At 37.8% G+C, this 23,661-nt stretch overlaps 1 protein-coding gene across 1 annotated transcript in view; it reads left to right on the top strand.

Annotated features, from left to right (window-relative positions):
* CEP152 (centrosomal protein 152) overlaps window positions 1-23,661 on the top strand; it is a 95,412-nt gene that overhangs the window by 29,496 nt on the left and 42,255 nt on the right. The window contains 3 exon segments of the mRNA XM_035728269.1: window positions 369-460; window positions 1,289-1,452; window positions 22,374-22,578. Coding sequence (XP_035584162.1) covers window positions 369-460; window positions 1,289-1,452; window positions 22,374-22,578 — 461 coding nt within the window.

Below are 23,661 nucleotides of genomic sequence, written 5' to 3'. Positions count from 1 at the left end.
TATTAGAGGGTAGAAATGGGTTCCAAAGAATTTTTGCTTTGGCTTTCTGTGAGTTGGAACGTTATGCTCCTATTAAAGGACTCGTGGAGTATTAAGGTCTGTAGACGTGGCTGATTTGATTCATAGCAAGGTCACAGTAGTCCCAAGTCTTCAACCTCCCAAGGACATATGAGGAGCCATACTAAATGTGTAGACATGTCTTGGAAATGTCTGGACCTCTGCCTTCTGGGTCCCACTGGCTATACCTTCGTACTCCTATGAAAAGGTAATAAAGCAAAACTCCACTTCTGTAACCTCAGTGTTCTTCTGTACATCGTGGGTACTTTGTCCCTTTACTTTTGGTGTACTCTATGACTTTTTCCCCGTAGGCTCCGTACAGGAGGTGGCTCAGCTACGGTTCCAGCTGCAACAAGCACAAAAAGCACATGCTATGAGTGAAAACATGAACAAGGCTTTGCAAGTGAGTGTTGCCACTTGGAAGAGACTCTTTGGGTAACTGAATTAGGCAGTGCTTACATCACTTTTCTGAACCTTGGATTTCTTTATAAAAGAGGTAGTTGGACCCTCTCCAGACCAGGCGCTGAGAGTTGTTCACAGTCTCACCCACACAGTTAGGTAGTCAAGCCCAGGTCTGTCTTGACTGCAGAGCCAGCCCCGCCCCCCCGGCCCCATCAGTCTGGCTGTCGTCCCCTTCACATGGCGTGTCCTTTCATTTCTGGGTGTATCCTGGAGATAAGTATATCTACAGGTGTGGGAGACCTGCAGTTTCACTGCAACTCTCTTACATCTCCTCCAGCGCTACTTACATTTTCCACTGGAGGAAGAGTTCCAGTATTACCTCTGCTGGAAAGACATATTTTGCCTTTTCCCACCGGCAGACTAAAGTACAACACGTTCTTGGCAAACCAGTCCACTCTGTCCTCTAGAAAGCCAAAAAGTGCTGCTGTCAGTTTCTCAGCCCAAGGGACACTTTTTGTGGAGGACAAAATGTAAGCGAGGGAGGTGTGAGAGAAGCTCCTTACATTTGCTTTCTCGTTCATTTATTCATTTGTTCGTTCAGTTTACTTGAAAACCGATATGTGCTGGCCTTTCTGAAGTTATATATACATATATATAAAGTTATTAATATATATATTGTACACCCATGTTCATAGCAGCATTATTTTAAAGTTATTTTTAATGTATGTGAAGAAGCATTTCTGCTGATCATTAAAATGAATTTTGAAGCATAGATGAATGACTGATTCTTTCATATAAGAAAATAATTTTCAATAATTTTGTGTTTTAGGAAGAATTAACGGAACTAAAAGATGAAATTTCTCTCTATGAATCTGCTGCAAAATTAGGAATACTTCCAAGTGACTCAGAAGGAGAATTAAATATAGAACTCACTGAATCATATGTGGATTTGGGTATTAAAAAAGTCAACTGGAAAAAATCCAAAGTGAAGAGGTATTAAGAAAATCGTTTACTGTAGACATTAATAGTACTGATGATACATGTAATTGAGTGGCACCAGGCATGACATGACTAGGTGGGACAGAAGGCTTTAGTTATTTCTAATGAAGTATAAATGTCTGAAATCAAAATGAACAGTAACCTCAACTATTGATATTGTACTGTCTTCAGTACCAATAAGCACATTTGTTTCAATAAGGTAAAAATGATGAAGTTAAAGTAAAGTTAAAATATACAGAGTAAATTCTATGACTGAGGTTATGTATCTTTTATTATTAAGGCAAGGACATATTATCTTTATTCATACTGTGTGTTGAAGGCAGGTACATGTCATTTATCAATGGCATGTGAGAAAATAAACATTAATCTTCCCTAGGATCTTTCCTGTGACCTTACTTTTAAAATGGGGATTCTGTCTTTTATACCACTGTTTAACACAGATATTTTAGCAATCTCATGAAAAGGGAGGGCCTTATCATCCCTTGCAGGGACTAATGGGGGAGGGAGTGGTGTGGTAGAAGAGGGAACACATTTTGGTACCATTAAACACTTACAAGGTAAATGAAGGATGGGATGTACATTCTTGAGGCACTTGTGGTCTGGAAGGAGCCATGCAAGACTCTGGGAGTAGAGTACAGAAGATGAGGATGCAGCTCTCCCTTCCAACAGGGTGTTTACATTTGCCTGGACAGGGAGAGGGAGACATACTTGTGAGCAGCTACATGCTGTGTGCTACACATTATCCTTGACGAACAAAGAGGCATTTATCCAGTCATTCCTTCCGCTGGTGTAGGAGAAGGACGAAAGATGGGTGTTTGGCAGAGACTGAATTTAGGCTAAGGAGAGACTTTCTTGAATGCATTCAAATGCCAGACCCCCATCGGCCAGTCTCTAGTTTCAGACTGAGTTTACCATCGTTATTGTTCCAGAAGAGTGTTTATTACCTGTTGTGTTTCAGGTATCATGCAACTAAATACAAGTGTATGAATCTCCTGAAGGGTGTGCTCTACAATAGATTTTAGAAGTTAAGTATTTTAATCCTGTGATTTCGTTTTCAAAATAGTAAGATGACATTCAGAAAATTGAAATCTAAAGTGATGGGGTACTACTATGAAACAAGGTGTTAATTCAGTTTAGTAAGGCTCCATTTATCTGGAGGGTCAATCTTTAGGGACCCTCATCTTGACAGATTACAGCTGTAGTCCAGAAGGAAGCTAGGATGCAAATAGCACAACTAGCATATGTGGTGTGTTTAGCAGGAGCCACCTTCAGGCTCTTATCCCAGGGCCTTATTGACTTAGATTTGTTTGTATCCGTGAGTTCTCTTGAGTTCCTGACTGCGGAGTAGCTGGGGCACAGGGCTGGGAGAGGTAATACCAGTGTTTCAGTCTGCTAGCTCGGCGTTAGCTAGGAGAAGACTACAGGAACTACAGCTGGATCTACCTCAAAATGCCTACAGTCATGATCCTGAGTTTTGAGGAAAGCCTTCATCTTTGGTTAGTTAATAAAAGCAAAAAAGGATGTATACGTTATATTTTTTAGACAGATTATCTGGAAAATTTACTGCTGTGAATGCCTTGTTTCCTGTTCATGCCAGATTAGTTCTAAATGGCTAGTGGAAAGAGCATGGTGTTTAGACCCAGATTTTGTTTTGATTTGTAGTTTTGCCATTTATCACTAGCTTTGTGATCCTGGGCAAGTTTCTTGGCTCTTCTGAACCTGTTTTCTCATCAGGTTTTTTTCTATTAAGTAGATTATAGATGTCCCTTGGGGGTTAAAATGAGGATTAAAATATAAAGGACCTCATATAATATGTTCTTGCATATATTAGGCATTTATTTTTAATTTTTTAAAAAATTATTAGTGCACAAGTGGAGGAGGAGGGGCGGGGGGGGCGGGGAGGGAGAGAGAGAGGCTCTTGAGCACACTGCCAGCTGAGCATGGAGCCCAACAAGGCTGGATCCTAGCACCCTGAGATCGTGATGAGCCAAAATCAAGAGTTGGACGCCTAACTGACTGAACCACCCAGGCGCCCCACACATATTAGACATTTAATTGTTGATAGTTATTCCTATTATTATCTAGTAGATGATTGGTTAAAATATACCATTGATCCAGTTTTCATATTAATTCTCTTTAATTCAACATATACTTCGTAAAAGGTTTTTGGTCCTGATCTCAACCTTGAGACATCAGATCTGTATCTTCATTTTAGGGTTGGGAAAACTGGAGCTCAAAGGGCTGAACTTTTTTGCCCAAGAAGACGGACCATTAACAGCAGAACCAGTCCTTGAGCCCAAAACTTTACTGTAAATCTGTTGGTTCGTATTTACATGACAGTCAAACCTTTTTACTTTCAACTTCATTCTTCCTATGTCTTGTATTTTAGATGGCTAAAGATTCAGTTCATCTCAAAAAAGATTTTTCTCCAGTTTGTTATTACTTTATTTTAATTTGAGCTATAATTAGCCTGGGAATTTGGAAAATAATACATACATGTTATATAAAAATATATGTTTTATTTTTTCAAGTAGACTTACTTCATCATGATATATACTAAAATGTATTCTGCTTTTGCCCTTGATATTTAATTAGTACTCATAGCCAAAATCCTACTGTAATATAAAGCACATTCCTGTGGATATATCCAACCCGAGACATCACGTCACTATCTTGGTAAAAGGATTTCCGCCACATTCAGCTGGGAAGGTGGAGAATAAGGACGGAGTGAGTGGTCATTGAGATTCAGCTAGAAGACATCCTGTAAATCACAGGATTAGTGAAAAAAGGTTTAGCTTGTAGTGGTCCCACCCACCAGCAGTTTAATAGATAAGAATTCAGCTTTGAGGAAAAAGTAAAAATATTTATTCGTAGATCAAAGTGAGAGGAGATACAGGAGAGAAGAGATTTGTACCTTTTCTCTGCTGGATTGTGATTCTTAGAACAAGAGGAAGCCACAGTTTTCCCAGTGTCGAGAATTTTAGTTCTTTGTTGACTTGAGCTGCTTTCAAATCACTGACCCAAATATTAGCGGCTCCAAGCTTTTATTCTCAACTACCACCTCCCTCAAGCTACTGCCTAGTAAATTTTAAGGGTTTAAGCTCAGTGTTCTATTTCACATTCATGGAATTTGAGTAGCTAAATCTGCATGCAGCTTGCAGACAGCTTCCCTCTCCCTTATTATAGTTGGCTGCGAAGCTCAAATAATAAACATTTAACAAGTGGAATGCCTTTTCCCTTTGGTCTTCTCAGCAGGCTTCATAAGGGACTACAGTTTATTTGGACTTAGGGGAACTGACTTCCATGGGGCTCAGCAGGACTGGTCACCACTGCTGACTTTTTCCCTTTTGGGAAAGAAGAGAAAATTATTTTAGCAAGCACTTTCTCTGCTCTCTGACTTGGCTCCCTCTAGGAGTACATGATGTGCTATTTTAGTGGTCAGCATTCAGTAAGAAAAGAAATTAGGGATGCCTAATTTGTTAACTGAGCAAAATAAGCCTTCTGCTAAAGGTTCACCACATCTTATGGTACATGAAGATGCATTGTAATATATACTTCTTATGTAATTCTATTTCTGTGAATTATATTTTTTATCTTGTATTTCTATTTCTGTGTAAATAGGAGTGGTTTAAGTAGATGAGATCTGTACAGACATATTTACACCATATCTATTACCTATACAGATGTTGTGTGTATTGATAAATATATAGTGTATTGTAAGGAACTCCTTTTATAATATAATGTTTAAAAAAACCCTAATATTTTATTCATTCTCCCTTTCCCTCTGTCTCTCTGTATGTGTGTGTGTTTGTGTTCTGAAACTGAAGAACAGTAAAAATTAAACTCAAGATACTATTATTTCTCTTTTTAGAAATACCTTTTAGTTTTTTAGAACAATTTTAGATTACCAGAAAAATTAGTGCAAAGAATTTCCCTATACTCTGCACCCATTTTCCTCTATTAACATCTTAACACCAGCCTGGAACCTTTGTTACAATTAATGAACTAATATTGACGCGTTATTATTAACTAATGTCCATAGTTTATTTAGATATCCTAGTTTTTGCCTGATGCCCTTTTTCTGTTCCAGGATTACATCCAGGATACCACATCACATTTAGGAATCATGATTCCTTAAGTTCCTCTTAATTTTCCTTGTTTTTGATGACCTTGACAGTTTGAGAAGTACCGGTCAAGTATTTTGTAGGAAGCCCCTCTTGGAATTTGATGTTTCTTTTATGATTATATTTTTCTCATGGGTTTTGTGGAGGAAGACCATAGAGATGAGGTGCCATTTTTATCACATCATATTAAGGGTACATACTATCAACTATTTCTTTTCAAAAGTAACTTTTTCCTTTATTATGGAAAAATTAGAAAATAAAGAAAAGAGAAGAAAAGTAAAAGCAACATCATCTTATTTCACCTCCCATGAAGAAAACCACTTTTAACATTTTGGTGTGTAATTTCCACATTATCTGTTTTGTATATTTCTAAAAGATAAAATAATATTGAATATATTGTTTGATAATGTGTTTTTTAAAATTATATTCTGAAATCTATAGATGACAATAACCATTTTTGTGTATGTTTACTGATGGATATGTGGATGAAGGAACTACAGTAATACACTTTAATTTTTTTATGATAAGTAATGCAATATTATCACAGGCATCTTTGTAGTCATGTCTTTATGCACATTTTTATTTTTATTTATTTTTTAAGATTTTATTTATTTATTTAAGAGAGAGAGAGAGCACAAGCAGGGAGGAGGGGCAGAGGGAGAGGGAGAAACAGGCTCCCTGCTCAGCTCCCAGGACCCTGAGATCATGACCTAAGCTGAAGGCAGTTGCTTAACCAACTGAGCCACCCAGGCGCCCCCACATCTTTATTTCTTTAAGATGTGGGTGAATATCCTAAGAGGTGTGCATGTATTTGAGGTTTTTGATACGTACTGCTAAGCAGCTCTGTAATTTGATTATTACCCACATCATATGGCAATACCTATTTCTGTGTGTCCTAGCCGGTGCTGAGAGTTTTCCTGTTTAAAGTTTTCAACATCCCAAAAAAGAAACCCTTTATCTACATTCCTCATTACCCCTTCTTGTCCTCACAGCTCCAGGCAATCACTAATCTACCTTGGATTATCTATGGATAATCTATGGATCTGCCTCATCTATACATTTCTATACATTTCACATGAATGGAATTGTATAGTATATGGTGTTTTGTAACTGGCTTTTTTCACTTAGCATAATGCTTTCAAGGTTCATCCATGTTGCAGCTTGTATCAGTGCCTCATTCCGTTTTGTAGCCAAATAATATTTCATTGTTTGAATATATATCACCTTTGACTTATTCATGCATCAGCTGATGGACATTTGAGTTGTTTCTACTTTTTGGCTATTATGAATAATGCTAGGAATTCTTGTGCACAAATTTGTGTGGATATATATTTTCATTTCTCTTAGATATACAGTGACCCTTGATCAGTGCATAGGTTAGGGACCCTAACCTGCTGTGTGGTTGAGAATCTGCATATGACTTTTGACTTTCCAAAAACTTAACTGCTAATAGCCTGCTATTGATGGGAAACCTTACCAATAACATAAGCTGTTGATTAACACATATTTTGTATGTTATGTGTATTATATATTTTATTCTTACATTAAAGTAAGCTAGAGAAAAGAAAATGTTGAGACAATCATAAGGAAGAGAAAATACATTTACGATACTGTACTGTATCAAAAAAATATCCATGTGTAAGTGGATCTGTGCAGTTCAAACCCATATTATTCAAGGACAACTCTTTATCTGGGAGTGGAATTGCTGGGTAATGTGGTAATTCTATGTTTAGCATTTCAAAAAATGGTCATACTGTTTTCCAAAGTGGCTTCCCCATTTTATATTCCCACCAGTGATGTATGAGGGTTCCAATTTTTTTATATCCTTGCCAACACTTGCTATTTGGCTTTGACTTGCTAATGATGTAGTTTTTATTTGATGGCTAATTATGTTGAACATCTTTTACTGTGTTTATTGGCCATTTGTATATCTTCTTTGGAGAGATGTCTTCGAATCTTTTACCCATTTTAAAATTGGGTTGTCCTTTTATTGGTTTTGAGAGTTCTTTATGTAATCTGAATACAAGTCCCTTGTCAGATATACGATTTGTAAGTATTTTCTCCTGTGGGTTCTCTTTTCACTTTCTTGATAGCATCCTTTGAAGCACAAAAGTCTTTAATTTTATGAAGTCACCTTAACATATTTTTTCTTCGGTTGCTTGTGATTTTGATTTTCTGAGAAACCATTCTCTAACCCCAGGTCTTGAAGATTTATACCTATGTTTTCTTCTCCAAGAGTTTTATCTCTTACATTAGGTCTTGGATTCATTTTGAATTAATTTTTACTATATGATGTGATGTAGAACTTCATTCTTTTGCACGTGAATATCTAGTCCCAGTACCAAAATTGTTTTGACATCCTTGTCAAAAATGAATTGACTCTAAATATGAGGATCTTTTTCTGGACTCTCAATTCTGTTCCATTGATATATATGTCATTATGCCAGTGCCATACTGTCTTGCTGTAGTAAGTTTTGAAATTGGGAACTATGAATCTTTCAACTTTGTCTTCTTTTTCAATATTGCTTGGGCTATTCTGGGTCTCTTGCATTTCCATATGAATTTTAGGATCAGTTTATCAATTTCTATACAGAAACCAGCTGAGATTTTGACTGGGGTTACATATAGTCTGTAGATCAAGTTAGGGTAGTATTGCAATCTTAGCAATATTGGGTTCTGATTCCTGAACACAGGATGTCTTTCCATTGATTTAGGTCTTCTTTAATCTCTTTCAGTGTACTAATGTATTTTGTGTGTGTGTGTGTGTGTGTGTGTGTGGTTTTCGGTGTACTAACCATATACTGTTTTTGTTAAATTTACTCCTAAGTATTTTATCCCTTTGGCTATTCTTTTTGCTGAATTGTTTTCTTAATTTTATTTTCAGATGGTTAATTCCTAGTATATAGAGACACAATTGATTTTATATATATTGATGTTGTATCCTGACACATTGTTGAACTTAATAATTTAGTTCAAATAGTTTTTTAGTGGATTCCTTAGGATTTTTTAGGTATAGGATCATGTCACCTGATAGAGATCATTTTATGTCTTTCTTTCCAATCTGGATGCCTTTATTTTTTCCTTGACTAATTGCTCCAGCTGGAATCTCTAGTACAGTGTTGAATAGAAGTGGTAAAAACTGATATTCTTGTTTTGCTCCTCATCTTATAGGGAAGCATTCAGTCATTCTCCATTAAGCATGAATGCTAGCTGTGTGTTTTTCACATATATAGGTGTTCTTTAGACTTTTTTTCACTTAACATTTTGTTGTGAGACTCATGGTGTAGCATGTAACTGTAGCTCATTCATTTATATATATAAATATTTAGTATCTTTATTTGTATGATTATTCCAGTTTATTTTCCATTCTACTAACTATAGATTCTTAATGTTACTTCCTAGTACAATGTGCATACATTTCTGTTGGGTATATACTTAGAGGTGAAATTGCTTGTAGTACATGTATTTCAACTTTAACAGGTAATGCCAAACTGTTTTTCATAGTGGTTGTGCCAATTTACATCTCCACGAGAATTGTATGAAAGTCTTAGTTGCTCTGTCTCTTTCCTGACACTTGGTATTTTAAGTTTTTTACTTTCAGCGATTTAATGTGTAGTGATATTTTATTGTGGTTTTAATTCGCATTATCCTGGATTACTAATGAGATTGAGCTCCATTGAGAAAAACTGTTTATTGGCTTTTGGGTGTGGGGGGTGTGTGTGTGACTTGTTCGTCTCCCTCTTTGGTTTTTAAATGACTTTGTGTTTGTGTATGCATGTCTTCTGTTGATTTGTAGGAGTTTTTTCTTTTTTTAATATCTGTTCCAGATATGAGTTCTTTGAAGGTTACATGTATTGTAAATATCTTCTCACTTTTTAACCTTTTAATTTGTCTTTTGATGAATGGAAGTTTTTTAGTTTTAGTCAAATTTATCAATCATGGTTAGTGCTTTTTATGTTTCCTTTAAGAAATCTTTCCTGTTGGGGAACCGGGGTGGCTCAGTTGGTTAAGTGGCAGACTCTTGGTTTCGGCTCAAGTCATGGTCTCCGGGTCCTGGGATCCAGCCCCACGTCGGGCTCTGCACTCAGCGGGGAGTTGACTCAAGGATTTTCTCTCTCTCCCTCAGTCTCTCCCCTTGCTCATGCACTCATGTACCTTCTCTCTAAAATAAATAAACTTAAAAAAACAAAAACACAACCTTTCCTGTTATCCTGTGCTGCCTTCTAAAAGCTTTAATGCTTTGCTTTATACTTCAGTTTTATTATCTCTGTGGAATTGCTGTCTCTGTTAGGGTTTTTCTGATTATTCTTGCTTGTTTACACATGCAAATGAACTTTTTAATTAACTTGTTCTACTCTAGGAAAAAATCCTGAGAATATTTTTATTAGGATCACATTAAACATATACATTGACCTAGGGAGAATTGATATTATTATGATGTTGAATTTTTTTATCCAATAATATAGCATGTCTTTTCATTTGCTTAAATCTATTTTTGTCTCTCAAGAGTGTTTTTGGAATTTTTTTATATTTAGGTTTTTGCACAGTTCTTGTAAAAGTGATGCTTAGATATTTTATTTTTGTAATAGTAAGTAGGGTATTCATTTCTACTATTTCTTCTTGAGTAATGTTTGTACATATGATTTCTATATTTTTTTTGTAACCTGTTACTCAATTCTCTTATTGTTTATAGTAGTTTTTCCATTATATTTTAGGTTTTTCTCATATAATTATATCATTTGCTAATGGAGATAATTGTAGCTTTTTTGTTTCACTTATGCTCCAACTTGCTTTCTCTTTAAGGTTACATTAGAATTCCTCTCTTTTATTTGGGTATTGATAGTGTGAATGCTGTTTTTCAAACTGACTGTACTATTTTGCATTACCAGAAGCAATGTCTGAGGTTTTTGTTGGTTCTACATTGTTGTTAAAACTTGGTGGTATTAATCTTTTTTAACTTGAGTATTTGTAGTGTGTATGTAGTGATAATCTTATTGTGGTTTAATTTTTATTTACCTAATGACCAACGATCTAAGCATCTTTTTTTTTTGAGAGAGAGAGAGAGAGAGAGAATATGTGCATGAGGGAGGGGAGGGGCAGAGGGAGAGAGAGAGAATTTTAAGCAGGCTCAGGCCCAGCATGGACGAAGCCCAACCCTGGGCTCAATTTCACAATTCTGAGATCATGACCTGAGTTGAAATCAAGAGTTGGACGCTTAACTGACTGAGCCACCTAGGCGTCCCTAAGCATCTTTTGATGTGCTTTTTTTTCCCTTTCTTCTTTTTTTCTGATGTGCTTCATTGCCATTTGTATATGTCGTTTGGTTTTTATTTATTCCAGGATATAGGCCCTTTCTCTGATATATATGTTGTGAATATTTTCTTCTACTCTGGTTTACCTTATCTTGTTCTTAATGTATCTTTTGAAGAGCAAAAGTTAAGTTTTTATGAATTCAAATTTATCAGTTATCTCTTTTTAAAAGAGTTCATGGCTTTTTGTTCTAATATAACTGTCGCAAAAATTTTCTTAGGACTTTAGAAATTTGATAGTGTTACCTCTTACATTTAATTCATTATGAATTAGTTTTTTAGTATGGTATGAGGTAAGGATTGATGTCCGTTTTTTTCATATCAGTATCCGGTTGATCTAACACCATCTGTCAGAAAAACCTCTCTTTTCTCGTTAAATTGCCTTGATCTCTTTGTTGATAATTAGTTGACCATTTGTGGCCTGTTTCTGTACTCTCCATTCTTTTTTTTTTAAGATTTTATTTATTTGACAGAGAGAGACACAGTGACAGAGGGAACACAAGCAGGGGGAGTGGGCAGAGGGAGAAGCAGGCTTCCTACCAAGCAGGGAGCCCGATGTGGGGCTCGATCCCAGGATACTGGGATCATGACCTGAGCTGAAGGCAGATGCTTAACGACTGAGACACCCAGGCGCCCCTGTACTCTCCATTCTGTTCCCCTATTCTTTTTGTTAGTAACACTCTTGATACTATAGCTTTACAGTAAGTCTTGAAATGTGTTGGGCAAGTCCTTCAACTTTATTTTCAAAATTGTTTTGAGTATTCTAAGTTCTTTGCATTCCAAAATAAATTTAATGATTACCTAGTCAATTTATACAACAAAGTCTGCTAGAGTTTTAATTGGGATTATGTTGAATCTATAGACCAATTTGGGGAGAATTGACATCTTAAGCAATTGCTATCTGTCATTTATACCTAAATAAAGCTGGAGGAAGAAAAAAATTGAGTCTTCCAATTTCAGAACATACATGTTGTACCTCTCTATTTATGTCTTCTTTAGTTTCTCTCCAGTAATGTCTTGTAGTTGTTTTTATAGATAACATTTTCCTTTAGATTGAAGAATTTTCTTGAGCATTTCTTCTAAGCTTCCTTATATGACCATGTCCTTTTATTTACTGATTACAGAATTCTGGATCAATTGTTCTTTTATTTCAGCATTTTTTTTTTTTTAAAGATTTTATTTATTTATTTGAGAGAGAGAGAATGAGAGAGAGCACGAGAGGAAAGAGGGTCAGAGGGAGAAGCAGACTCCCCGCTGAGCAGGGAGCCCGATGCGGGACTCGATCCCGGGACTCCAGGATCATGACCTGAGCCGAAGGCAGTCGCTTAACCAACTGAGCCACCCAGGCACCCCCTTATTTCAGCATTTTTTAAAAATTTTTTATTGTTATGTTAATCACCATATATTACATCATTAGTTTTTGATGTAGCGTTCCATGATTCATTGTTTGTGCATAACACCCAGTGCTCCATGCACAATGTGCCCTCTTTAATACCCATCACCAGGCTAACCCCTCCCCCTACCCTCCTCCACTCTAGAAGCCTCAGTTTGTTTTTCAGAGTCCATCATCTCTCATGGTTCCTCTCCTCCTCTGACTTACTCCCCTTCATTCTTCCCCTCCTGCTATCTTCTTCTTTTTCTTTTTTCTTAACATATGTTGCATTATTTGTTTCAGAAGTACAGATCTGTGATTCAACAGTCTTGCACAATTCACAGCGCTCACCATAGCACATACCCTCCCCAATGTCTATCACCCAGCCACCCCATCCCTCCCACCCCCCACCACTCCAGCAACCCTCAGTTTGTTTCCTGAGATTAAGAATTCCTCATATCAGTGAGGTCATATGATACATGTCTTTCTCTGATTGACTTATATCACTCAGCATAACACCCTCCAGTTCCAACCATGTCGTTGCAAATGGCAAGATCTCATTCCTTTTGATGGCTGCATAATATGCCATTGTGTATATATACCACATCTTCTTTATCCATTCATCTGTCGATGGACATCTTGGCTCTTTCCACAGTTTGGCTGTTGTGGACATTGCTGCTATAAACATTGGGGTGCACGTACCCCTTCGGGTCCCTACATTTGTATCTTTGTAGTAAATACCCAGTAGTGCACTTGCTGGATCGTAGGGTAGCTCTATTTTCAACTGTTTGAGGAACCTCCATACTGTTTTCCAGAGGGGTTGCACCAGCTTGCATTCCCACCAACAGTGTAGGAGGGTTCCCCTTTCTCAACGTCCCTGCCAACATCTGTTGTTTCCTGACTTGTTAATTTTAGCCATTCTGACGGGTGTGAGGTGGTATCTCATTGAGGTTTGGATTTGGATTTCCCTGATGCCAAGCGATGTTGAGCACTTTTTCATGTGTCTGTCAGCCATTTGGATGTCTTCTTTGGAAAAATGTCTGTTCATGTCTTCTGCCCATTTCTTGATTGGATTATTTGTTCTTTGGGTGTTGAGATTGATAAGTTCTTTATAGATTTTGGATACTAGCCCTTTATCTGATATGTCATTTGCAAATATTTTCTCCCATTCTGTCGGTTGTCTTTTGGTTTTGTGGACTGTTTCTTTTGCTGTGCAAAAGCTTTTTATCTTGATGAAATCCCAATAGTTCATTTTTGCCCTTGCTTCCCTTGCCTTTGGCGATGTTTCTAGGAAGAAGTTGCTGCGGCTGAGGTCGAAGAGGTTGCTACCTGTGTTTTCCTTTAGGATTTTGATGGACTCCTGTCTCACGTTTAGGTCTTTCAACCATTTGGAGTCTACTTTTGTGTGTGGTGTAAGGAAATGGTCCAGTTTCATTCTTCTGCATGTAGCTGTCCAATTTTCCCAACACCGTTTGTTGAAGAGACTGTCTTTTTTCCATTGGACATTCTTTCCTGCTTTGTCAAAGATGAGTTGACCATAGAGTTGAGGGTCCATTTCTGGGCTCTCTATTCTGTTGCATTGATCTATGTGTCTGTTTTTGTGCCAGTACCATACTGTCTTGATGATGACAGCTTTATAATAGAGCTGGAAGTCCGGAATTGGGATGCCGCCAGCTTTGCTTTTCTTTTTCAAGATTCCTCTGGCTATTCGGGGTCTCTTCTGGTTCCATACAAATTTTAGGATTATTTGTTCCATTTCTTTGAAAAAAGTGGATGGCATTTTGATGGGGATTGCATTGAATGTGTAGATTGCTCTAGGTAGCATTGACATCTTCACAATGTTGGTTCTCTCAATCCATGAGCATGGAACGTTTTTCCATTTCTTAGTTTCTTCTTCAATTTCTTTAATGAGTATTTTATAGTTTTCTGAGTACAGATCCTTTGCCTCTTTGGTTAAATTTATTCCTAGGTATCTTATGGTTTTGGGTGCAATTGTAAATGGGATCGACTCCTTGATTTGTCTCTCTTCTGTCTTGTTGTTGGTGTATAGGAATGCCACTGATTTCTGTGCATTGATTTTATAGCCTGCCACTTTACCGAATTCCTGTATGAGTTCTAGCAGTTTTGGGGTGGAGTCTTTTGGGTTTTCCACATACAGTATCATATCATCTGCAAAGAGTGAGAGTTTGACTTCCTCTTTGCCGATTTGGATGCCTTTGATTTCTTTTTGTTGTCTGATTGCTGTGGCTAGGACTTCTAATACTATGTTGAATAGCAGTGGTGATAGTTGACATCCCTGCCGCGTTCCTGACCCTAGGGGAAAAGCTCTCAGCTTTTCCCCATTGAGAATGATATTTGCTGTAGGTTTTTCATAGATGGATTTTATGATATTGAGGTATGTACCCTCTATCCCTGTACTCAAGAGTTTTGATCAAGAAAGGTTGCTGTACTTTGTCAAATGCTTTTTCTGCATCCATTGAGAGGATCATATGATTCTTGTTCTTTCTTTTGTTAATGTATTGTATCACGTTGATTGATTTGTGGATGTTGAACCAGCCTTGCAGCCCAGGGATAAATCCACTTGATCATGGTGAATAATCCTTTTAATGTACTGTTGGATCCTATTGGCTAGTATTTTGGTGAGAAGTTTTGCATCCATGTTCATCAAGGATATTGGTCTGTAATTCTCCTTTTTGATGGGGTCTTTGGTTTTGGGATCAAGGTAATGCTGGCCTCATAAAATGAGTTTGGAAGTTTTCCTTCCATTTCTACTTTTTGGAACAGTTTCAGGAGAATAGGTATTAATTCTTCTTTAAATGTCTGGTAGAATTCCCCTGGGAAGCCATCTGGCCCTGGGCTTTTGTTTGTTGGGAGATTTTTGATGACTGCTTCAATTTCCTTAGTGGCTATAGGTCTGTTCAGGTTTTCTATTTCTTCCTGGTTCAATTTTGGTAGTTGATACATCTCTAGGAATGCACCCATTTCTTCCAGGTTATCTAATTTGCTGGCATAGAGTTGCTCATAATATGTTCTTATAATTGTATTTCTTTGGTGTTGGTTGTGATCTCTCCTCTTTCATTCATGATTTTGTTGATTTGGGTCATTTCTCTTTTCTTTTTGATAAGTCTGGCCAGGGGTTTATCAATCTTGTTAATCCTTTCCAAAGAACCAGCTCCTAGTTTCGTTGATCTGTTCTACTGTTCTTTTGGTTTCTACTTCATTGATTTCTGCTCTGATCTTTATTATTTCTCTTCTCTTGCTGGGTTTAGGCTTTATTTGCTGTTTTTTTCTCTAGCTCCTTTACAGTAGGGTTAGGTTGTGTATTTGAGACCTTTCTTGTTTTTGAGAAAGGCTAGTATTGCTATATACTTCCCTCTCAGGACTGCCTTTGGTGTATCCCAAAGATTTTGAACAGTTGTGTTTTCATTTTCCTTGATTTCCATGAATTTTTTAATTCTTCTTTAATTTCCTGGTTGACCCATTCATTCTTTAGTCGGATGCTCTTTAGCCTCCGTGTATTTGAGTTCTTTTCGACTTTCCTCTTGTGATTGAGTTCTAGTTTCAAAGCATTGTGGTCTGAAAATAGGCAGGGAATAATCCCAATCTTTTGGTACCAGTTGAGACCTGATTTGTGACCTAGGATGTGATCAGTTCTGGACAATGTTCCATGGGCACTAGAGAAGAATGTGTATTCCGTTGCTTTGGGGTGGAATGTTCTAAATATGTCTGTGAAGTCCATTTGGTCCATTGTGTCATTTAAAGTCTTTATTTCCTTGTTGATCTTTTGCTTAGATGATCTGTCCATTTCAGTCAGGCGGGTGTTAAAGTCCCCCACTATTATTGTATTGTTGTCAATCTGTTTCTTCGCTTTTGTTATTAATTGCCTTATATAATGCTGCTCCCATGTTAGGGACATAGGTATTTACAATTGTTAGATCTTCTTGTTGGATAGACCCTTTAAGTAGGATATAGTGTCCTTCCTCATCTCTTATTACAGTCTTTGTTTTAAAATCTAATTTGTCTGATACAAGGATTGCCACCCCAGCTTTCTTTTCGTGTCCATTAGCATGGTAAATGGTTTTCCACCCCCTCACTTTCAATCTGGGGGTGTCTTTGAGTCTACAATGAGTCTCTTGCAGACAGCATATTGATGGGGTCTTGTTTTTTAATCCAATCTGATAGCCTGTGTCTTTTGATTGGGGCATTTAACCCATTTACATTCAGGGTAACTATTGAAAGGTATGAATTTAGTGCCATTGTATGGCCTGTAAGGTGACTGTGACTGTATATTGTCTGTGTTCCTTTCTGATCTATGCTGCTTTTAGGCTCTCTGTTTGCTTAGAGGACCCCTTTCAGTATTTCTTGGAGGGCTGGTTTCGTGTTTGCAAATTCCTTTAGTTTTTGTATCTCTCCTTCTATTTTCCATGACAGCCTAGCTGGATATAGTATTCTTGGCTGCATATTTTTCTCGTTTAGTGCTCTGAAGATCTCATGCCAGTCCTTTCTGGCCTGCCAGGTCTCTGTGGATAGGTCTGTTACCAGTCTAATGTTTTTACCATTGTAGGTTACATATCTCTTCTCCCGAGCTGCTTTCAGGATTTTCTCTTTGTCTCTGAGACTCGTAAGTTTTACTGTTAGATGTCGGGGTGTTGACCCATTTTTATTGATTTTGAGAGGTGTTCTCTGTGCCTCCTGGATTTTGATGCCTGTTTCCTTCCTCACATTAGGGAAGTTCTCTGCTATTATTTGCTCCAGTATTCCTTCTGCCCCCCTCTCTCTTTCTTCTTCTTCTGGGATCCCAATTATTCTAATGTTGTTTCGTCTTATGCTATTGGTTATCTCTCGAATTCCGCCCTCGTGATCCTGTAGTTGTTTATCTCTCTTTTTCTCAGCCTCTTTATTTTCCATCATTTGGTCTTCTATATCACTGATTCTCTCTCTGCCTCTTTTATCCTAGCAGTTAGTGCCCCCATTTTTGATTGCACCTCATCAAAAGCCTTTTTGATTTCGACTTGGTTAGATTTTAGTTCTTTTATTTCTCCCGAAAGTGTTTCTCTAATAACTTCCATGCTTTTTTCAAGCCCAGCTAGTATCTTTAAAGTCATGATTCTGAACTCTAGGTCCGACATCGTACTAATGTCCGTATTGAGTAGGTCCCTGGCAGACGGTACTACCTCTTGTTCTTTTTGCTGAGGTGATTTTTTTCGTCTTGTCATTTTGTCCAGAGGAGAATAGATGAATGAGAGAACAAAATGCTAACAGGTTAACAACGTCCCCAGCAAATATACTGTATACAATTCAGAAAAGACCTGAAACCAGGGGAAAAGAAAGGGAAAGAAAGAAAAAAGAAATAGAAAAAACAAAGAAAAAAAAAGATAAGAACAAAAACAGAACAATACAAAAACAGAATATGATCAAATATGATTAGGCTAGTGCATAGATCAGTGCCACACACTAGATTTTGGGCGTATTTTTGTCTGTTAGAAAAAAGTGCCTCCTAAAATTTTGAAGAAAGACATATATGTACAAAATAAGGGTTGATACAATGAAGGGATGGAAGATGACTGTAAAGATGAAAATTATAAAAGATTTTATAAAAGGAATTGATAAGTTGTTTGAAAAAAGAAGATTTAAAAAAAAAAAAAGAAAAAAGGGAGAGAATGTGATCAGGCAGGAGACTAGAACAAAGCCATACACTAGTGATTTAGGGTATATTTTGATCTGTTAGAAGAAACTGTATCTCAAAATTTTCAAGAGACAACAACTTATATATATATATATATGCCAAAAATAAGGGTAACTACTATGAAGGGACAAAATATGACTCTAAAAATGAAAAATAAAAAATTTTTTTTAAAAAAAGGGATTGATAAGATGTTGGTTGAAAAAGGGAAAAAGGAAAATTAAAAAAAAAACAGTTAAAAAAATTAACTTTGATGAGCTAATGAATCATGGTAAAAAAAAGCCATGAATTCTATGTGCAGTATTCTCCTTTGCTGGAGTTTACCCGTTCTCCTTGATCGGTAAACTTGGTCTTGGCTTGCTGGCTGTTCGTGCTGATCTTCTGGGGGAGGGGCCTGTTGCCGTGGTGTCCAAGTGTCTTTGCCGGAGGCTGAATTGCCCCGCCCTTGTCGGTCTGCGTTAAGCTGCTCCGGTTTGCTCTCAGGAGCTTTTGTTCCCTGCAAGCTCTCGGTACAGCGTTGGAGGACCAGGGTGAAAATGGTGGCCTCCCATTCTCCACCCGGAGGAGCTGAGAACTCGGGGCTCCGCTCCTCAGTGCGCCCCCAGAGAAAAGCAGTCACTCCCGTCTCCCTGGTCTCTGGCCGCACTCCGTGCTCACCCGGCCTGTGACTGAGCGTTCCTATCTCTGGCACCCGACCCCGTGTGGAGTCTCCAAACCCAGCAGATCCCTGCGGTGCGCTCCTGCGCGCTCCTCCTGGGGGAGGAAGGGGAGTCTCCCCGGCTCTGCCGTTTGTTGGGTCCCTGCTGGAGGAGCAGTGGCCCGACTGGGCCGCAGATCACAGTTTATGGCAACCCCGAGCTGAGAGCCCATGCCTCGGCTCCGTCTCTGCAGCCGGCTTCCCCGCTCCAATACCTGGGAGTTCGCTGCACTCAGGCACCCCTGGTCTTTCTGTGACCCCGAGGGTCCTGAGACCACACTGTCCCGCGAGGGTTCCACCCCCAGCTTAGCCACTGGAGTGACGTCCCTCAGCGGAGCCAACTTCTAAAAGGTCCGATTTTGTGCTCCGCGGCTCTATCACTTGCCAGAAGCGGCGGACGGACGCCCCCTCACCCGCCATCTATCCTCCCGAATATAGCCTCAGATTCACTTCTCCGCACGTCCTACCTTCCAGTAAGTGGTTGCTTTTCTGTTCAGAGAGTTGTTGCTACTCTCCTCTTCGATCTCCTGTTGAGTTCGTAGGTGTTCAGAATGGTTTGATCCCTAGTCAGCTGAATTCCTGAGACCAGAGGAAATCCAGGTCTCCTACTCCTCCGCCATCTTGCTCCGCCCCCTTATTTCAGCATTTTAAAGATATGTTCTTCCACTGTCTATGCCGTTGGTGGTTTCTGAAGAGAAATCTTTGTTATTTGGACCATTATCTTGTGTGTAATGTGTTGTTTTTCTTTTGTTGTTTTCAAGATATTTTCCCCCTATTCAGCACTTTGATTAAGATGTGTCTTAAATGTTTTTTGGTTTTTTTAGTTCATTTCATTTGGGGTTCACTGAGCTTATTGAAAATGTGAATTTATTATGTCTTTTACCAGATTTGTGAAATGTTGACCATTATTCAAATATCTTTTCTGTCCCTGCTTCTTTCTTCTCTCCTATGCTAGGTCTCCAATTATACAATTTAAATTTTTTTATATTGTCCCACAGTTCCTGAGACACTTCATTTTTTTCCAATTTTTTTTTCTGTTTTCATATTGGATAATTTCTCTTGAGCTATTTTCTATGATTACAACTCACTAAAAGCTCAGACAATGGTCAGCATGTTTTAGCAATAAAGCATGTTTTAATTAAAGTTTGTATATTGTTTTTTAGACATAATGCTGTTGCTCACTTAGTTGACTTCATTTGAGTCACTTTACTGCAATATTTGCTCTACTGTGGTGGTTTGCAACCAAATCAGCGATATCACCATGGTATGCCTGTATTAGTTAGACGTTTTTATGTGTGTCGAAACTTGTATAGGTGTTTCAAATCTCAGTTTATTTGTCCAAGCCTTTGCCACATTGGTTTGGATCTGTCCTTGTATGCATAGCTCAAAAGTTAGTAATTGTGAGATTTGTGTGTGTGGTTCAAATTTCAGTTAAATTCTCCAAATATTTGCTCTGCTGGTTTGTGGGTCTGTTCTGTGCATGCATAGTTCAGGGCTTAGACTAAGGCTTGTACACATTTATGTACAGAATTCATGATTCCTTTCTCTGGTTCTCTCCTCTCCAGGAGTCTTCCTGTGCTCTCTTTTTATCTTGGTTTTCAGCAATTTGATGTTAATATAACTTATGGTGGTTTTCTTCATTTTCTTCCTGAGATTCATTGAGCTTATAGGTTTTAATAGGATTTTAATTTTCATCAAATAGAATTTTGGTCATTAAAAAAAATTGGGGGAGTGTCTGGGTGGCTCAGTTCATTAAGCGTCTGCCTTCAGCTCAGGTCATGATCCCAGGGTCCTGGGATTGAGCCCTCTGTTGGGCTCACTGCTCATCAGGGAGTCTGCTTCCCCCTTTCCCTCTGCCCCTCTCCCGCTTGTGCTTGCTTTCTCTGTCTGAAATAAAATCTTTAAAAAAATAAATTTTTTTTCTCTGTCCCGTTCCTCTCTCCTCTTCTGGGATTTCAGTTATAATGGGGTTAGAAAACTTAACATGCTCAGTATATTTCTGTTTTAGTCTTCTTTCTGTGTTTAATTTGTAGGGTTCTATTGTTATGTCTTTATGTCTGCTGATCTTTTCTGCAATATTAAATAAGCTGTTAATCTCATCAAGGATATTTTTCATTTCAGATGTTATAACATTTAGTCAGAGTTCAGTTTGAGTCATTTTTATATCATTTATTTCTTATTGTGTTCATGTTTTTTTTCTTACCTTGAACATATAGAATATAATTCTACTGCCAGCATCATTGCTGGGTCAGTTTCTATTGATTGATTTTTCTCCTGGTTATGGTTTATATTTTCTTTCCTTATTTGCATGCCTCATAAATTTTGACTGGATGCTGGGTATTTTGAATTATATGTTTGAGATGTTAGATTTTGTGGTATTTATAAAAATATTGTTATTCTTTTGCTGTGGCACACTTAAGTTTCCTGGAATCCATTTGGTCCTTTTAAGGCTGCTTTATAGGTTTTGTTAGGTCAGATTTAGAGCAGCCTTTATTTAACCTGGGGCTAATTTGGCCCCATTACTAAGGCAGTATTTGATATTTTGTGAATTAGGAGGTCTTTCCACTATGGTTCATTGGAACCCCCAGTATTCCCAGCCCTATTCCTTTCCTGTGGTTTCCCTGGCCTTGCAGTAATAGTCTCCCACGGATATACAGATCTTTAGAGCTCTTTTTCTGTGTATTTACCTTTCCCATAGTATTTCTCTCATCAAATTCTATCCGTTTTGTCCTTCCCAAACTGAACTCTGCAACTTGGTGAGATTGCTAGGCAGTCTTTGGCTTTTCTCGCCCTGTGCTGCAGGCTGGAAATTTCCCAGGGAGAAAGCAGGAAGGATCATAGGACTCACCTTGTTTGTTTTCCTTTTCTGAAGGATCATTATGGTGTCCTGCCTGTTGTCTAATGATTGAAAACGATCACTTCATATATTTTATTTGGTTTTCTTGTTTTTTAAGGCAGGAAGAGAAATCTGGTACTTTTAATCTATTATGGCAAGGAGCAGAATTCTCATCTCATTCCCGTTTTGAAATTTATTGAAACTAAAGTTGGAATTAAATTAGCATGGTTTTATTTTTGTTATTTTTGCCCCAGTTGCTCAGATAACCACCCAGACTTGTGTATAAATAAAAGAGATACAGGGGCGCCTGGGTGGCTCAGTTGGTTGAGCGTCTGCCTTCCGCTCAGGTCATGATCCCAGGGTCCTGGGATCGAGCCCTGCATCGGGCTCCCTGCTCAGTGGGAAGCCTGCTTTTCCCTCCCCCTCTGCTGTTCCCCCTGCTTGTGTGCTCTCTCTCTGTGTCAAATAAATAAACAAAAATCTTTAAAAAAAAAAAAGATACAGAAATTGTTAGGATGACTATTTTACTTTTCACTGCCTCCTTTATTTTCGTGTTGTTTCTCTTAGGGTCATAAAGGGCATACATATACAGCAGCATGCAACTTAACCAAAAGCAAAAAAAGCATGCCATATTGAAGTTCACATGGTTGAACTCCTTTCAGTGAGGCAGGTGGTCTAAGCATAATAATAGTCTTCTAATGAATAGACTTCTGTATATGGGGACATAGCAAGGGTGATACCCTTGTGTATGACAGAACTTAAAGTTGTCTTTGAAATACTAGTGTATAGTTGTATAGGTCACAAAATATGGTCACAACTGCGGTTAGTTTCAAGGACTAACCATGCTTGATTTGTTACTTGCTTTAACATTAAATATGATAATTTCTCCATTAGCATTGTACAGCAAGAAGAGCCAAAGGACGAGCTTTCCAAAGATGAGGTCATTCTGAAGCTGAAGGGAGAAGTGCAGCGTTTGCTGGGGAGCAACTCGGTGAAGCGTCATCTGGTCTCTCAGTTACAAAATGATCTCAGAGACTGTCGTAAGAAAATGGAAGCTCTCCAACAAGCGGAGAAAGATGAAAAAAGCATTACGGTTGAGGTTTGTAGAATCTGTAGAGTCAAAAACACATTTTTAAAAGGTTTAATAAAGAAAATGCTTACAGTCTTCCCATTTAAATCAAACCTTTGTCTTCCAGGGTTTCATTTGACATTATTTAGGAGTAAAGTATAAAGAAGGGAATGCCACATAAAGTATATTTTCTAGTTCCTCTTGGCATCTCGTAAATGAGATGCTAATTAGGTAAAATTCCTTTACCATAAATCCAAGGAAGCAGTCTACATAACAAAGTATCTGTATTTCCTCAAGATTGGCTTGTACCAACAGTGTTCTAGTCTAAAGTTCTCCACAGCTAGATCTTTCAGCATTTTGTCTATGAGGTTTCTCTGGCCCATGTTCCTGTAATAAACATCATTCTATATAAGGAAATTAATTATGTAGTGGTGGTGTTATGAGTGGGAAAGGCACAGAAACCACTTAAGTCATAATCACTGACTCCACTTTTATATCCTTCAGTTAGTGTCCTCACTTTACAGATGAGGAATATGAAGCTGGAGGAAGTAGTAATTTAACCAACAGGTATTTTTTTTAGATAAACACTCAAGTTGACAGTCATCTAAGTAGCCCATGGACACCTTCAAACTATGCCTTTGCTTATTTCCCACATTTCTAATGAGCTTTCTACTTAGTCTGTAACATTAGAAAGCAGGGTTGGGAGGTATATGGAGTAAGAGCAAATCGTTCTGCTTAAGCTTTTTTTTTTTTTTTTTTTTGTAAAGCTACTCTGTGCAAGGTCTTGTGGGATTCAGTGGAAAGAAACAATGGCCATTCCTTGAAGGAATTTAGAATCTAGAACAGCACTATCCAATTGAAATATGTAATATGTAATTTAAAATGTTGTAGTAATCCCATTAAAGTAAAAGTAATGGTGAAATTAATTTTAATAATATATTTTATGTAACCCAGTATATTCAAAATATTCTTAGTATGTAATCAATATAAAATTATTAATGAGATGGTTTGCATTTTTTATGTTTGTGACAAGTCCTTGAAATCTAACATGTATTGTCCACTTACAGCACATTTCAATTTGGACAAGACACATTTCTTTTTAATTTTTTATTT

This window comes from Zalophus californianus, chromosome 6, assembly GCF_009762305.2.
Source record: "Zalophus californianus isolate mZalCal1 chromosome 6, mZalCal1.pri.v2, whole genome shotgun sequence".
NCBI lineage: Eukaryota > Metazoa > Chordata > Mammalia > Carnivora > Otariidae > Zalophus > Zalophus californianus.
Note: the sequence above shows the minus strand (reverse complement) of the source record. Positions and strands in the feature narration are given on the sequence as shown.